Here is a 16,883-nt window from a genome sequence, read left to right on the forward strand (position 1 = left end):
AGCTTGAGCTCCATGTGATTTCTGAATATGTGTATTCCTTGGCATTGCTACTTGTGTAATTTTGGATTTGTCCTTATCAGCATGAAATACGTGCCTCTCTTGACTGCTCTCTTTTGCGTCCTGCTCTTGTCTTCTCAAAATTGCCAGCTGACTATGGTATAAAAGGAAATTAAATGTAGGCTATTTTTCAGCTTTGAACACTTAATTTGGATATTTCCCATGCTTATTAAATTACTCAAATACTAAAAAGTAATTTAAACTGTTGTCCCATCCCGATGTACTTTGATACATACTATTAATATGTGTGGTATGAAGATCACCTTTTGTACAGCATCATTAAACGCATTAAATTTATAAAAGGTGAGACAGCATTTATTTAATTGTTATAGCTATGAAAGTGTTATGCTTTGCAATTTATTTATTAATTTATTTTTGGTTCAAAATCGGAGCAGTTGTATTAATAGTGATTGCATAGATGTGGTATAGAAACTTTTTTCTCCTGTAAAAAAAATGACCCCATAAGTCTCAAATTTTTTACATACTAACAAAAACTTTTTCAGACTAAACTTTGAGAACCTTTAATAAAATCTGAAATTTTATATCGCTATACCTACAAACTATCTATCTATCTTGTAAGCCTGCAGGCTTATAATTTGTATTTGATTAGGGCTTAAAAGGGAGAAACTAACGACTGTACCGTCATTGGGAGAAAGTGAAGTCGTGAATGCATTTCAAATGCAAATAAAGGAAGTCTCGGGCGATCTCGCGACATTTTATGTAACGTCTACTTAGCAGTACTGTTTACTTTGTCGCTTCCTCCTCTTTCCTGCGTTATAAAAGCGGAGCGTGCGCGCACCTCGCTGTTCACCTGATTTGATCGCAGGCTGAAAATGGACGCGCTCACCGTGCTGCCATCCAACTTCGGATATGTTATCCTCACGTACCTGTACAGCTGGATCATGCTGGGGTATTTGGCAGTTAAGGTTGGGGGAGCCAGAAAGAAGTACAACGTGAAAGTAAGTGAAAAACGAACACTGCACGCTCTGAAGTGATTTTTATTTGCATCTCGGGCTTATTTCACGCTGTTTATTCTGCAGTATCCCACCATGTACAGCGACAAGGAGCAAGTCTTTAACTGCATCCAGAGGGCGCATCAGAACACCCTGGAAGTGTACCCTCAGTGGCTGGTTTTCCAGACCATCGCAGCTCTTGTTTACCCGGTAAATTTGATCATATACACTTAAATCAGTCTTCACTACTAAGTTTTTTGTTTTATGCATTTATTGTGTTAGTGCAGTGGGTCAGGGGCCGAGCAGGAACACGCCCGCGTGAACTTTGGCATGATTTTTCCAGATAACAGTCTAGTTCAAACGTTAGTGTCAGAGTGAATAAGCAGATTTTCCTCGATCACAGGGGTGTGTCCACGACTTTTTTTCTCTGTGGTGGATTGGGGGTGCACAGTAAAACAGAAGTTATGGTCATAAATAAACAGAGTTTATAAAATATAAATCTAATAATGTTAATTAGGTTAAAAATCTGGGATATCTCACTACAGATCACATAAGAACGGTTTACGATATATAGATAGCATGCAAATATCCTGTTAGGCAGGTTTGATGTATGTGCAGAGAGCGGGAAGATCCTTAGAGGAAAGTAAGTTTACAGAAAGTTTAAGTGGTCGATAATGAGATGTCAGTGAGGAAGTGAAATGTTTGTAGCTGCTGAAGTGAGCACAATTAAAGATGTCAGAAGAATTGTATTTGCAGGCTCAGTGCTTTTGAAAAACAGATTATTGTAGCAGATTACTAAATATAAAAAATTCAGTGCACATATCAGACTCATCTGTGGAGTGGAGACTCTGGTGGAGCACTCTCTGTCTCTTTTTTTTCTTTTTAGAAAAAAATCTGTGCATATGCTTGGTTTGTTACTTTATTTGATAACTGTTTGTTAGTAATGATCCAGGCCAAAGACCAGCGGTTACTCAAAGACCTCACTGAACCTGTTAGAGCCCCTGATACCTGTGAGAGTGCATGACAAAGAAAGAGAGACAAGAAGGCATTTAGACACTTATGACAGTAGGGGGAGTGTTTGAATAGAGGTAAATGATCTCAAATAAATAAATAGACGTGATCTTTATGTATGTTCATGGACACAAATCACCATATATTTATATGATGGTTTTCCAGACGAAGCGGTGAAATGTTGAAATACCTCATGAAAGGGCTTCAGCACATGTAGCGATTGTTATTTTAACCAAAATTGCAATCTTTTTCTGACCTTGACCCGGTAGTTTTTAATGCCTTAACAAACCCAATGAAGGCATTTTTAATTAATAATATAAAAAAGGGCAGCACAGTGGCATGGTGGTTAGCACTGTTGCCTTATAGCAAGAAGGTCTTTTTGTGTGGAGTTTGCGTGGTCTCCCCGTGTTTCCCCGGGGCCTCCGACTTCCTCCCACAGTCCAAAGACATGTACTTAGTGGGGTACGGTAAATAGGTGATTCTAAATTGCCCATGTGAATGTGAGTGCATATGGTTGTCTGTCCCTCTGTGATAGACTGGCACGGTGTACCCTGTCTCTCACCCTGTGACCCTGATAAGGATAAACAGAAGAGAAAGGATGGGATATAAAAATAAAATGATATGAATGCAATGTGTGAATCTGTGGTGTGTAGGACCCAAACTGGATAATTATCGATTCGTTAATGTGTACTTGTGTTTAATATTCCAGGTAGAAGTAATTGTACTTTATATTCTGCTGGATGGTCATATCTTTAATAATTCATTATATTTTTAGGATATTGTTTTATAATGTGCTGAAAGTAGCACAACAGGAATATTTAAATAAAATAAAAATAGTTTAAATCTATATTTAAGTTGAATTCATGAGTAATGTGATGATTCTGTGTGTACTTTATATCAGCAGCTTTGGTGAGGGGCAGCTGTGCCCTCATCTGGAAACTCTCCTGACTTCCTCCATTCTTTCTAACTCTTATTTGTGTGCACTTCTAACCAGCTGTCAGCATCTGTCTTGGGGGTTATTTGGGTGACCAGCAGGTTTTCCTATGCCTGGGGCTACTACACAGGAGGTAAGACTGAAATTAAGTGAATGGAGTCATGATACGTAAAATTTATACACTCACGTTAATATTTTATTAATAAATACAGAGTTATGTTAGTATTAACCCCTAATCAATACCACAATCAGTAATGTCTACATTGGGTTGGTGTCTACAATTATGCCATGTCATAATATGCATGATATGGCAGTTAGACAGATGTTCAGAGCTGAAGTCCAGGTGCTGCAAGAGTTACAGCCCTGTGATAGTCTGAGCAGTTTTATTGCTCAGTATCTACGTTGTTTAATCATTTACATTTGATAACATATGGGTGAAAAGTTACTAAGCTAAGAAGTCAATGATCTGCATTATTAATGGAAGCAAAACATTTAAATGATCATGTGTTCAGAACTTCAGAGAAGACAGAAAAGTTTAGCCTCGTTTTCTTCGTATAATCCTGATTTGATCAATGTTTACTTTGTCCTTTTTATTGCAGATCCTGCCAAGAGGATGAACGGTGCTTACGGCTACATTGGCTATTTCGGAGTCATCATTCTCTCCATATCTGTTGCCCTGCAGCTGCTCGGCTTCCTCTAAGATGACTGTCATCTTGTGTTTGCCCATCTTACTGAAGAATCTGCTCGTGTATAGTGAACAATATTGCATCTTAACAAAACTATGCTATAAACTGTCTATATATGACTTAAAACCTTTTTTATGAACCACTAACCTGATATTCTGATATTTCTGTGACTATATACTCCATGTAATCAAAATTCTACAATAGTCATCAATAAAGTAAATGCTGTCTGATGGTGCAGCCTTAAATGGATTCTGCGTGCGCTCAGGTAGTACAGATTATGGTCACTGAGAGGGTCAGAGGCAGCAGGGCTAAAGAGCGTGTCATGTGACTCACACATGAGGTATCAGGCGCAAATCCCCCATCTGTTCGAGCCCATAGTCAGTGGCTTCTAGATGATCTACATCCTGAGAAACAAGTCCACCAAGGTCAGCCCAAGATAATAAAGTCCTTTTTTTTATAACTACTGTACAATAGAATTACCACAGAAAATGTTTTTTTTTAATTGACAGGGAATAAGTCCAGGTGATGAGCTGGTGGGGTGTTTTCTTTCATTTTGCACACTAAAAGCTAAATAAAACTTCTTCTTTTTTTTTGTCTATGTTAAAATGTTACAGCCCATATAGTTGTACAGAGGGGTTCCTTTGATGTATAAAAACTGAGATGTATTATTGGAAGTTAAGACATCTCATCTCTTTGCCATAGTTTAACAAAATGTAAGATACTTTGTTCAACAGACAGGAGCAGAGAAACCAAAATGTTATATTCTCATATGACGACGTGAGGTTTCAGGAGGTTAATTTGGGAATGAAAGAAGACAAAGGATGAAAGAAATAAGATGTACTTCATTTATCCCAAAAACTGAGAAACTAGTGTGTTACAGTCACCAAAACACGAAATAATTGTCTCTCAATAACACAAATTTAACCAGCTCATAAAGATTATGCCCCCGCCCGCCCCCACACACACACAACAATAACAAAATAAGGAGCTCAGTTAAATAAAGATAAAAGAAGTGAAGAGTTCAATAAACCCAAATCAAAATATCATACAACAAGGAGATTAATGAGTAAAATATATAAGGTCATGCTATATATGATTCCAATGGTTTATATGAATAAGATGTACTTTATTCCAATAATAAATAAAGTACATCTATATATGATTCCAGTGTTTTATTGGAATCATATATAGCATCGCTGTGATTTTAAAAAGGATAGTCAGAGGAATAAAGAGTGGGAGAGCTGTGTGACACAAGGAAAAAAGTAGGATTAACTGTTTTATTGGAATCCGGTAAAATAAGCCTAACGGGATATTGTTGTCTTTATTTGTTTTGTATGAACTCTGAATCTGAATTCTTTTGCAATTAATTGTTTAAATCATATAAAGAAATGTGGACAGAAATGTAAAGTATTTTATTGTATTAGAATAAAGTGCCACAATTCTACTTATATGTCACATATATATATATATATATATATATATTGATTATTATCATATCATATCATTCCCTTATATTATAAATAGCATATAAGTGTGCCAAATGTGCGGCCCAGTAACAGTAACTGGTCCTCCAGAGGATCCTGTTCAGCCCGCTCAATAGCTGTGCAAAGAGTGATGAACAGTGTTAAAATGCGCAGGTACTGTAGAGATGTGATGCCAACCTTATTTCAGAAACACTAGTGTCATTAATGAGTCATTAAATGGGAAACTGTGAATCCTTTTTATATTAATTGCACTTATTTAGAAACCTACTATGCAATAATTTTACTGGTCAGGAGTAACTGGAATTAGAAAGGAGAAATGTTTACAAATTCACACTTTATCCGTTGCTCCTGAAGGCAACAACATCAACAGCGTCTTTGATCGAAAAGGGTGTGGGTTGACTGCGCATGTGCATGACGAACCTCTGTCGGAAGCAAAGTCGGGTTTGTCCAAAGGTTTTACACACCAAAAAGCGAGAATAAAAGGTAGGAATTCCTTTGAAAATGGCACGAGGAACGGGTAACACTGTCGGGATGTGTGTTTCTATCCGTTCCCACCGCTGTCGTTTGGCTCGTGGTATTTTTTCAGCAACTTCGTAGCGAGAAGAAACCTTCAAGGAAATGTTTGCTAGTACCAAAGCGATGAACAAAAGAAAGCGACAGCGCAGGGTTTTAATCAAACACACGAGCATTGTTTGAGTTTCTAAAACTTATACCTGCTATTATCATCCCTTTAGGGGCTTAATGGATATTGCATGTGGCGATTAAACGGGATAAATGTGGAGTTACAGTATTGTTGGTGTTTGTGCGCGAGCACGAGCCTACTGTACGGCGCCTGCGCACTGATGGATTTTTGTGTCAGATTTCAGTCCACTTTTCTGACTTCGCTTATTGATTATTGGAAATAAGCATAATGAACAGCTGTTTTTCATGTTGCCCGCACTTACATTAGTGGAGTCAGGAATACACCTGGCTGGCTGTGGAAAGTGTGATGTCATCATTTATTTAAACTTTAATAAATCAGCTGTTCCTCCTGTACACAATGGGGTGGAAATTTTGCTGAGACACTTTTCCTTACTGCATTCAGTGACCTATTTTTACTGTTTTAAGAGTCACATAACGAGTCATCTGTGTCATTGTTGTTATGCATTCTCCAGACGGTGGCCTCCAGGGACGCTGTAATAATCTAGTAGCTGTGGCAACAGCCAGAGCGTTGATGTTCAGTTATTGAACCTAAAGTAGACGGCTTAGCATCATTATTTGAGTAGGTAGGTTTCCACGAGTCCTGAGGTTCAGGACAAATCCAGAGTACGTGTGTCCTCCACACCTCCATCAAAAGTCAATGGGAGCTGAAATCTACTCCTGGACAAGCTACTGTTCTGTCCGGTGTTATTTGTGTATTATTTTCAGTTGTATAATTTTTTTTGTTTTTGTTTTTTACCAATTTCATTATTTTGCTATTTGTATTTTATTTCATTATACTGAACATTTAAAAAAAAAAAAATTATATTACTGTTTCGCCCCTTTTCCCCTCTTGACCTCCTTAATTCAATACATTTATTTGATATTTAACAAACAGTTTTAGCCTGTTGGGTTTTATAGTTTTTCTTTTCTGAACTTTTAAATTTTTTATAGTCAGTGTATATATTCTATGAAAATATGTATTTATGATTGAATTGAATTATTTTATTTCGATTTTTTTCTTATTCACCTTCTCATTGTATTATCTTCAGCTTTTTAAGGTTTGACTTGATTTGATTTTAACAGATTTTTATGTGTAATATTTATATTTTACATTTTACATTAATAAAAAGATATGTTATTTGTTTTTTTCAGACTGTTTAAACTGAGCTGCCTTTCTCTTAATTCAAATCCTGATTTACACCTACATTTACTTTTTTCCAGAGTCATGTCGGGATTTCTGGACGGGATCCGGTGCGGAGACTGTGAGTGTAATGTGGACTGGGGAGAGCGAAGAAACACAATTGCCTCTATAGCTGCTGGAGTCCTGGTATTTCCACTGATTTCTTCAAAACAATAAAGACATATATATAAATCTGTATAGAAGATTTTACATATTTACATAACCGGGGATGTTGTTTTTGCAGTTTTTCACCGGCTGGTGGATCATCATTGATGCTGCAGTGAAATACCCGGCACAGGATGAATTTCATCATGCATATCACACCTGTGGAGTCATCGCTACCGTGGCCTTTCTCATGTAAGACAGACTGCAGCTGTTTGGTGTTTCTGAAGCTTTAAAGCTCAACTTGCAGGTTTTCCAAATCACATGCGTAATATCACAGAGGAAGTAGAGCTGATGTCACATGACCTTAAAAAAAACCCAACAACAGCGATTTAGTCACGTAATAACTGGGAGTCGGGGGTTGTTGCCCCTTTCTGTTTTCAAGAGTGATTGATGACCCTGTCTAAGGTGACAGTGATACCAGTTTTGATCTTTTTATTCAGAGACATTTGTTAACATGTGAGTTAAATTCATACGTGTCACTCATGTGAAAAGTCTCAATAGCTAAATGAATGTGAAGAGAGACAACTTTAGCTTCATAGTGTGGATTTAGAGATCTCTCCAAAACAGGAAGTCTGGAACTGGTTCTTTTTTATCTTTATGGTTTCACAAAAATTTAAAAAGGGGATGCCCAGAATTTACATTTTTTGAATGCAGCATATTTTATTTCAGCAATTTAACATGAGCAAAGCAAAATCCAAGTAAGATAATAATAATTCAATGAACAAACTGTACTCTGAGATCATGCTGATTTCTACTGCTGGTTTTGAGATGAGGGAGATAGAGGGAAACATCCGCATCCTGACCACTTACACCAGTCTGTGCCGATATAATCCAGTAGGAATGCAGAAAAAAGTTCTCCAATTCCTCTGTGATTATACCCCGGCACAGCAAAAAATAAGAAGGGGAAACAGACGCAAATTCTAATTCTAAATCGTAAGTCCACAGTGTTTCTGCTTTTTTACACAGTGCCTGTTTGGTGCTCTCACTCTAACACACACAGAGCAAAGGGTGCACCGTGGTCATAACAATGCTCCTGGAATCTGGGTGAAAAAGTCAAGCATGAGGGTCATTACATTACTGAAACTACATTTTCTTACTCCTGTATTGATTACATTTATTCTTGATTATATTCTGATTAGAATTAAGCATGATTTAGTTCTCTGTATCACTGCAACCATAAAAAGGCTGGATGTTAAGTCCTCTTATTCCACTTTTGGATGAAGATAAGCCCAGGGATCTCAGTCTCTTCGACACCCCCTCCTTGAGATCGCTGGCTGCCTGTCATGGTGGTTAAGACGGGGGAGTCCACTTCATCAGCAGTGAACAGATGTTGCAAGGCCGATGAGCTGGTCCCCAGTTCTGTGGTCCAGCAGGGCCCTGAGTTGGTTCAAGGACTGTGGCCGGTCACCATCACTCATCTCGTGCTCTGCTCTTCCATCTACTCAATTTTCCTGATCTTGTATGTCCTCATCGACCTGGATGTTTTTGTAGCAACTTCCCTCATAGTAATCGTACTTGCACTCCCAGCTGGATGTTTGAATGGTGGCAGGTTTGGTCCAGCAAAAATAAAACCGCCATTAGGCAGATGTGTAGAGGTGATTTGGTGCCCATCAGGGTAGTAAACTCCATCAATATCCCTGCAGATTCCAGATACAGCAGATCTCCGCACTATATTGGCCCAGCTCAAAAAAAGTTGGCTACTGGGACTGTTGGACTAAACTGGCAATCCATATGCAAGAAGATCCCCCACGCACTGTGGTGTTGGAGTTTATCTTTGTGGCACAATGTGCACTGTAAGGCTGAAGTGACACTTCAGTGATACTTTGCACTATGAGCATCTGTTCCACACTGCATGCACCTGCTGCCCCCTCTGAACGGTCCTTTTCGGACTGTGCTTGTTGTGTTTTCGGCCATGGTTCCTTAATGTCCCAGGAGTTTCTTCCATAACCTGTTATAAGCTCCTCGGACGTGCTGTTTTCCCTCCTCCTCATGTTCGAGGTCATCACTAATGGATTAATGACAAAACTTCTCTCCTGCCCCCCTGGAGCTTTACTGTGTGTAACCTGTGTAACTACACATGCCGCTGGTAGTGCCGTGTTTGCATCCTGTTCCTAAATATTACTTTTTCTGTAACTCAAGGTTGTACTCTCATCAAAATAATCACTCTTGCTTATTTCTTTATGACTGCTAGTCTTAACACTGCTTTCAGGCTAAATTCTCTTCAGCACAGCCACATTTGTATGTATTTATAAACCATTTCCATCCTTTTCTCTGGCATATGGTGGTAGCTGTGCTGTATTCTCTTGTATATACGCTTCTGGAGTCACCCCTTGCCTGGAGGTCTAATCTTCCCTATTCTTCGATTCCGTGAAAGAGTTTCTTTGTTACATCATCCAATTTATTTCATGCTTTTTCCAGCATCCTGTCTCTCTTTGTTATAAACCTTACAAAAGAAGACTGAACTTCATGTTGAAACACAGCTCTGTACTCTTTTTCTCTCTGACCTTGGATTGTCGTCACAATAATTCCTTACTCTCTTTTCAGCTTCTCTGTTTTTGCTAACTCGCTTTCACAAAACACACAAAAGGACATATGTTTCAAGTTTAAGCAAATATAAATGCTTCAAGTATTGAGTAATTTTGTCCCAAAATAAGGTTTAACGCCTTTTTTCCCTGCAAGATGTATTTCCACCACTCCTCTGTGCAGTTTCATAACTTTATATACTCCATAACATACATGTCCATGTTACTGATGCATTAAGTCAAGGAAGAGTTTAAAAAGGACTCTTACCCACGAGCACCTGAACAGGTTTAATCAGTTTGGGGTGTTTTTAGAGTCCTGTGAGTCCTCCTTGTGAAACGTGTCCTCAGAAAGATTTCAAACGTTTAGTGGGTTTATGTTGATTCTTTTTCAACACTTTGTTAATCATAGTGAAAACTCTGTGCACACAGTGCTGTAACCTTCAGTCCGATGCATACAGTTTTGTAAAAAGCCAGACTTTGACCCTAATCAAGTCAGAAAGCAGCCTCATCTTAAGGCTTTAAGACGGGACTTGACAGTACCCATGTGTGACACTCTGAGAACCATGGAGGATTTTAGCGCTGGTGGATGAAGGAATTTTTGGTTTGCATGTAATAAACACATTTATACAACACTTACAGAGTTAACTGGCCTGGATAGGGTTTATAAATAACTTTTCTGCTCCAACAGTTATTAGTTAATGTTACTTTTTTCGGGTTGTAACATCTGAAGATTCTGCATTCTGCTTTTTTCCATTTTAGGATAAATGCTGTTTCAAATGGCCAAGTGAGAGGAGACAGCTACAGCGAAGGCTGCATGGGACAGACAGGTGTGTGTCTGCTGTGATGACGACAGGTTGTCTATTTTCATTTAGCGATTATTTATTTAATGTCTCAGATATGCTTTCTACTGTTCTTGTGGCGTGTATCTGCGCATGCAGTAAAACGCAACGTGGTAAACGAAGCTCGACACCACGTCACTCAGTGTCCCGCCCTTTCTTATCTTTTACTTGCAGGTGCTCGAGTGTGGCTCTTTATCGGCTTCATGCTGGCTTTTGGCTCCCTCATCGCCTCCATGTGGATTCTCTTTGGAGGATTTGTAGTGCCCCGTGAGTCCACTTTATCTGCTTAGCACTTTTCTACTTGGCCCAAGTGTTCAGCTGTGTTTTCAACTGTAGAAACTTTGGACTGGGAACTTTGGCACCTCGGTTATAATATGAATGAATATAATGGAAATAATTTGTATTTCCAGTTGGAGCCATATTTCCACGTAGTGACGTGCAGAGGCAAAGCTATAAACAAAAGTGTCCCCGTCTAAAAAGATCTAATTGTATTTATAAACAGCATAACTGTGGTCATATTACACAGTTATACAGTCCGCGTACCTGGACTCATCGATGTTTAGTTGTCTGTACGCAGCCGTTTCATAACCCAGCTATGAAGTGTGTATTTAAAAAGAGAAAGGCATGCGTTCTTTAATGTGATAATTTGAATAACTTGTCGCTTGGTAAGAGATGGTCTGAGTGAATCAGCGTCGTCTGCGGTGCAACCTGTGTTAGGATAGGCAGATAATGTTCAGGCGTCAGTGTTTGCTGGGTGAAAATGAGGCTGTTTAGAGGGATGTTTGCTGCAGTAAGGAACTCTTGGATCAAAGCTGTGACGGCGTGATGCTGTAACTGACGCCGTAAACCTGTTGCGTCTTTTGCAGAGAAGCCCACTGTGTACCCTGGAATTGCTGTTTTCTTCCAAAATGCGTTCATTTTCTTCGGGTGAGTTGTTGAGTCCTCTTTCTCTCGTCCGTTTCAGGACAATGAAAACATTTCACTCATCTTATCGTTTTCCTCTTCAGGGGTTTGGTGTTCAAGTTTGGTCGTACAGAGGATCTCTGGCAGTAATGAACTCTGCGTGTCTCTTCATGTCCACAGTTATACACTCTGCTTTCTATACTGTATGAGACTGTATGCTTCAGTGGGTATTCACTTTATATATAAACTATTTCCTTTTTTTTTTTAGCCTTCAGATTAACATGTTTAATTTATCTGGTTTGCTGTATAAAAGCTAAATCATAATTAAGCACAAATCTTCATAGATTTCTTTAAAGTTTGAATATTTTCAAATGTGGCATGTCTATTTGCAATCGGACTCTGTAGCCATGTTGTTAAAATGGTTTACTTATGCATAAACAAAATTGTGTATTTTGGGAGCTTCAAGACACTAAACTGTCTCCATCTCCTTTGTTTTATGGCATCCCCTAATTTAGCCTGCCTGCCAAGCGCACATTCCATAAGTGGTTATGGTACAAAATATTAACTGACGGATTTTTCGTAGATGTGTACACATACATGTTTCATTGAATGTAACCATGGGGGGTTGTTTGTAATTTTCCAGGAATAACACTATATCAGCTCTGAAAGTTTGCAGCAATCCAGATTTATTGTTGAGTTTCAGTTAGCCACAGTGCTGACCTCTGGCAGACAGAGGTTTCACATCTGTAGGGTGTCCTCTCAGTGCTGCGACTTTGTATTTGAATGCAACATCTGTCCATTCAGCTTGTGTAACACCCAGAGCATCAGGGCAGTGTTTCACAGCCATGGCAGCAATAAAAACATACTGAGCAGTAAATCAGTCTGACACTCCTCACTCCCAATTTTTATCCTCCTTTTTTTTTTTTCCTCCCTCACACAAAAAAATATATCCCACTACATTATTTTATAAAAGTCAGGAGAGAGTGTGAAATTATATACAGGGGTCTTCGTCTTCTTATTTGCGCACAGCCAGATGAGAAAACTGCAAAAACATGAAAACATTTTGTCTGTTTAAGGTTTTGTGAAGGTTTTAAAGTTCAGCATGGTGGAAAATATGTCAGAAATATCTTCAGACTTTAATTATTGAAAGGGAAGCATTAAAGAAGATGACTGCATACCTCCCAGAAGGCTTGATCATCAAAGCAATTCTTGTACTGGGGTGGTCTCCAAAACTTCAACCTGATAAGGAGCCCTTCAAACAAGGAGATGAAACTTATAAAGAAGACGGCGCACTGACTGTACCTGCTGCTGGAATAGAGGTTAAGGCATACTGTACCTGTAAGGATTCCCAGCGTCACACTCAGAGCGATGGTGATGAGGAGACTACAGATGTGAAATACAGCAAACCGGATCGCTCTGTCAGAAGAAGAAGGAAAGAAAAACAAATAATTAAGCAGGGTATTCCTTCTTTTACGTGTTGCAGTCCAACATCACGGGACCGTTTCATTCTTACACTGTGTGATCATCTGAGTCTTTGATCTGCAGGACAAGATGCGCTATCCATCCCAGTAGACCAGGAAGTGCATGACTGCTTAAGATAGCGCATGTGTCATGGCACTGAAATGCCAGCAGCATGTGGATCTGTGAAGTAAGTTAACAGCTGAGTTTTATCATACAGACTGTGCAAGCTTGAGGCAAATGTCCACGTCTAGGAGGGGGTGAGGAAAACCTTAAGATACTGGAATCCAATGGATGATATTATGGCAGCAGCAAAGCCGATTATCATGGCTTCCCAAGGATGACGAACTGCTGACATGGAGACGCCGACAGCGACGCCACCAGCGAGGATGCAGGACTGCAGGTGGATCTGAAAGAAAATCAGACTTTTAGGTGCTTCACATGGTGACGAAGCTGAGCTTGCACTGCAAATTTTAATAAACACCAAAATGTGTTTAAATTAACCCCAATTTTTTAATAAGTCCACCAAAAGTTTGTGAATAACATAAACTTCATTTTTGTCATATATTAGGTTTCTGTGTTAACGCAGCCAGTACATCAAAAACCACTTATGGCTTTAAAGCGTATTTAGGTGCTGATAATTGCAGTCCTCATTTTTAAAATAAAATACTGACAAAAATAATGTTCTACATCAGTCACTTTATTAGGTATGCCTGTTCATCTGCTCAGTAATGCAAATATATAATCAGCTAATCACATGGCAGTAGTTTAGTGCATTCAAACATGCAGGCATGGTCAAAAAGAAAGGGGATTCCCACTGGCTGAAAATGCTTTGAAAGGCAGTACAGTAACTCAAATATCACTCGTTACAACACAGGTGTGCACAAGAGCGTCTCTGAATGCATAACACGTGGAACCTTGAAGCAGATGGTTTTACCAGCAGCAGAAGATCACACCAGGTGCCAGGAGACTGAGACTACAGTCCACACAAGCTGTTCAGAGTGTAACGGTGTCACACTCTGAGCCCCTCAGTGCCAACTAAGAATCATTTAAATGCCACAGCCTGCCTGAGTGTTGTTGCTGACCATGTCCATCCCTTTATGATCACAACTTGCACATCTAAAACTGGTTTCTTGAGCATGGCGATGAGTTCACTGAACTCAAATGGTCTCCAAAAAATATCTCTGAAGAATGTTTCCTGCACCTTGATGAATCTGTGCCACAAAGAATTAAGACAGCTTATAAAGGAAAATGTGGTCCAACCTGACACTAGCAAGGTGTATCTAATAAAGTGGCAGATGAGGGCATTTTCCCATTAAAATATTAATAAAAGCCCTTCCTGTGGGGATGGTTTAAATGGGAAGAAAAGCAGTGTTTTCAGCTGTTCAGAGAGAGTAGAAATGAAAAAAGCTAAAATGAAAGCAGATAAACTGATAGATCTTGACTTTAATGTTGCTTTAAGCCAGCAGCTGCTACCATATGTCTCTCTTTCTAACAGAGATGCCTGCAGGTAGCAGGGGTTAGTCTAAAGAGCAGCACAGCATTTGGTCCACTGCATTTATTTTAGCTTTAGTTTTAAAGCTAAATGAGCAAAAACAGTTAGCTGTATTCAAACTGACTTTTTGTGGGCCAGTAAAAGTCTGTCTACTGGCACAGAGGGGAAGTTTTATGCTGGACACCTTATGTTGACATTGCACATAAAGTCTCATAATAATGTGCAAACATATCAAGTGTCAGGTCATACCAGGTGTAGTTTTCCCTTGGGGTTGGAGAGCACAGACATCGCAGCTGCTGTCACAGCACTAACGGCCAGGGCCAGGTAGGTGCTGCACACGGCTTCCAGCTTCCTCCCAGGAGTCCGATCATCCACGAGGACAGAGTTAAAACTGGGCCAAAACATCCAGAGGACAACAGTCCCTGGAGAGGAGAGACAGATTCAGCTGTACACAGATTCACTAGAGTGGAAATTAGCCAAATGATGCAGCAGATATCTGGGAAAGCTGTTACCTAACATGGAAAACAATCCCATCTTTGTGTCAAATTTCTCCTTTTCAAATCGCTGCTCTGAGCCTTTACGGTAAAGTGTCCCTGTCAGCATGAGTCCAAACAAGGACCCAAAGATGTGAAGCATCATGATGCTGATCAGAGGACGGGTCTAGAAGGACCAGAAAAACATTAGCAGCTGCATATCGATGTGAATACACTTTATCTAAAGATATGATATGAGGGTGAAACGTGGGCTTACGTTCAGGAGAAACTGCAGAAGCCATTTGTTTAGGATGAACCCTGACACCTCGAGCAGTCCAATAAGGATGAGGTGGACTGGGTTGGTCTTCCCCAGCACAGCTCCAATTGAAATGAGGGCTGAGGCAGTGCACATCTCAGCAACTATCAAGCTACAGCAAACAAGTTCCAGTTAAATTGATTTATATAAGCTCCTTTAGAGGAAATTATCTGCACCAACCGTCTCCTCCCACCTTTTCAGATCTATCCTGAGCCTTCCCCTGTAGTACAAGGACTCCACACCGTTCAGTATGAGGGCCCACTGGGTGGCCATGGCAGCCACAAGGAGGTTGAACCCGGAGCCACTGAAACCATGGCGCACTAGAAAAGTGCCCAAAAAGCCAAAGCCTAGAATCACTATCACATTCACATCCTGGAACTCTGAAAAAGAAGAAGAGAAGGCACAAAAATAAACAGTTACAGCTGAATTTTAGCTGAGGACACAACACATTTACTCACGGGCTTATCAATGACCAACAAACGGCAGCTCCTCCCCACACTCTTGGACTGAAGTGTGTTTATTTCGCACACTAAAGCATGCACACATTAGTTTAACCCTTGTGTGGTGTTCGTATTTTTGTTACTCAGCCAGTGTTCATGGGTCTGGTGGACCCGCTAGAGTTTTGGCTTTCCAAATTAACACTATCAAACAATTTTATGTTAAATTACTCAACAGATGTTTACTTCATCCCAATTACAAGACATATGAACAGCAAACATGGTTAATTTTTTCCCTTTACCTTTGTTAGATCACATTTATGAATTAATGTGCTTCTCGTTTTTCTTTTATATAAAATGTTATAAATAAATCAGTTATAATCAAGTGGAGTGAGTGGAAAGACACAACACATTTACACGTGAAAAAATAATTAATTGTTTAATTTTTCTTTTGAAAAAAACTGAACACGGGTCTCACAGACCCGAACACCATACAAGGGTTAAAAGATAGTTGCTTCATGAATTAGCTAATCAAAGTAAACACGAACATCTTTAACCTCATCTGACCTCAACACCCCCCTTCCAAGCTCACAAAAATAAAACTCACCTGGGTAACGTTTGCTGAAGTCATCAGCGTTTCCATTTCTTTCGATTTCAGTGTAAAAAGCAAATATGATGATAAACCCAGTCTGCAGGAAAAGCAGCAAGGGTGCCAGACGAGAGCGCAGGCTTGGTGCGTACTGAGGAGGCATTGAAGATGTTTGTTGCACAACTTCTCTTCACACTGATGCTCAGACAAACGGGCGCAACCCCACAGCACGCAGCTTCTCCTCTTTATCAGCTGCTGCGCATGAAAGCGTCTTGGCAAGACAGCGTGAGCTGTACTAATAGATTTGAATCAAATAAAAAAAATTCTAACTGTTTGTGGGGATAAGTGAAATATTTGAGGTATTTGAGGGAATATTTTGAAACATAAGGAAGTGAGCATGATGAAGCTTTATTATATCCCTATAGATAATAATAATTTTAAAAGGCACAAATAATTCACTTTTTAAGCAGAGACAACTGCGGCCCTCATTTTTTGCCGCACACGCATGCACACTATTTCAACCTGGTAACAAAGCATAAATGGCATTCATCTCCTTGGGGCAAGTCAGTCAGCGAAACACACACAAAGGCCGTGATATAAATACCCCGCCGCCCCCCATGTCGGACTGGATGTTTTTGTATCAAGCACAAAGGGAATTTTGTCCCGAATACAGCATATTTGAGTCCTCATAATAAACCAA

General features: G+C 39.6%; 3 protein-coding genes across 4 annotated transcripts; 2 read left to right on the forward strand and 1 right to left on the reverse strand.

Moving 5' to 3' along the window:
• The first annotated feature begins 778 nt into the window (after positions 1-778).
• Positions 779-3,886, forward strand: mgst3b (microsomal glutathione S-transferase 3b). The gene is made up of 4 exons (XM_080870788.1): positions 779-1,016; positions 1,098-1,220; positions 3,016-3,088; positions 3,555-3,886. The coding sequence occupies exons 1-4, from the start codon at positions 891-893 to the stop codon at positions 3,653-3,655; spliced, it is 423 nt and encodes a 140-aa protein (XP_080726914.1). The 5' UTR covers positions 779-890; the 3' UTR covers positions 3,656-3,886.
• A 1,611-nt stretch (positions 3,887-5,497) lies between these two features.
• On the forward strand, positions 5,498-11,889 carry tmem50a (transmembrane protein 50A). Its single transcript, XM_080871374.1, has 7 exons — positions 5,498-5,608; positions 7,028-7,133; positions 7,231-7,343; positions 10,433-10,500; positions 10,687-10,779; positions 11,379-11,439; positions 11,520-11,889. The coding sequence occupies exons 2-7, from the start codon at positions 7,032-7,034 to the stop codon at positions 11,563-11,565; spliced, it is 483 nt and encodes a 160-aa protein (XP_080727500.1). The 5' UTR covers positions 5,498-5,608; positions 7,028-7,031; the 3' UTR covers positions 11,566-11,889.
• rhd (Rh blood group, D antigen) lies at positions 11,671-16,855 on the reverse strand. 2 transcript variants are annotated; one of them, XM_080871373.1, is made up of 10 exons: positions 16,202-16,852; positions 15,351-15,537; positions 15,119-15,269; positions 14,881-15,028; positions 14,618-14,790; positions 13,145-13,282; positions 12,929-13,056; positions 12,752-12,831; positions 12,594-12,667; positions 11,671-12,457 (listed from the first exon to the last, which is right to left on the reverse strand). In XM_080871373.1, the coding sequence occupies exons 1-10, from the start codon at positions 16,344-16,346 to the stop codon at positions 12,431-12,433; spliced, it is 1,251 nt and encodes a 416-aa protein (XP_080727499.1). In that variant the 5' UTR covers positions 16,347-16,852; the 3' UTR covers positions 11,671-12,430. The 2 variants fall into 2 exon arrangements, with proteins under 2 accessions (XP_080727499.1, XP_080727498.1); XM_080871372.1 differs by having other exon boundaries at positions 12,594-12,831; positions 16,202-16,855.
• Positions 16,856-16,883: the final 28 nt, after the last annotated feature.

Source organism: Rhamphochromis sp. 'chilingali', assembly GCF_963969265.1.
Source record: "Rhamphochromis sp. 'chilingali' genome assembly, chromosome: 21".
NCBI classification, from domain to species: Eukaryota; Metazoa; Chordata; class Actinopteri; order Cichliformes; family Cichlidae; genus Rhamphochromis; species Rhamphochromis sp. 'chilingali'.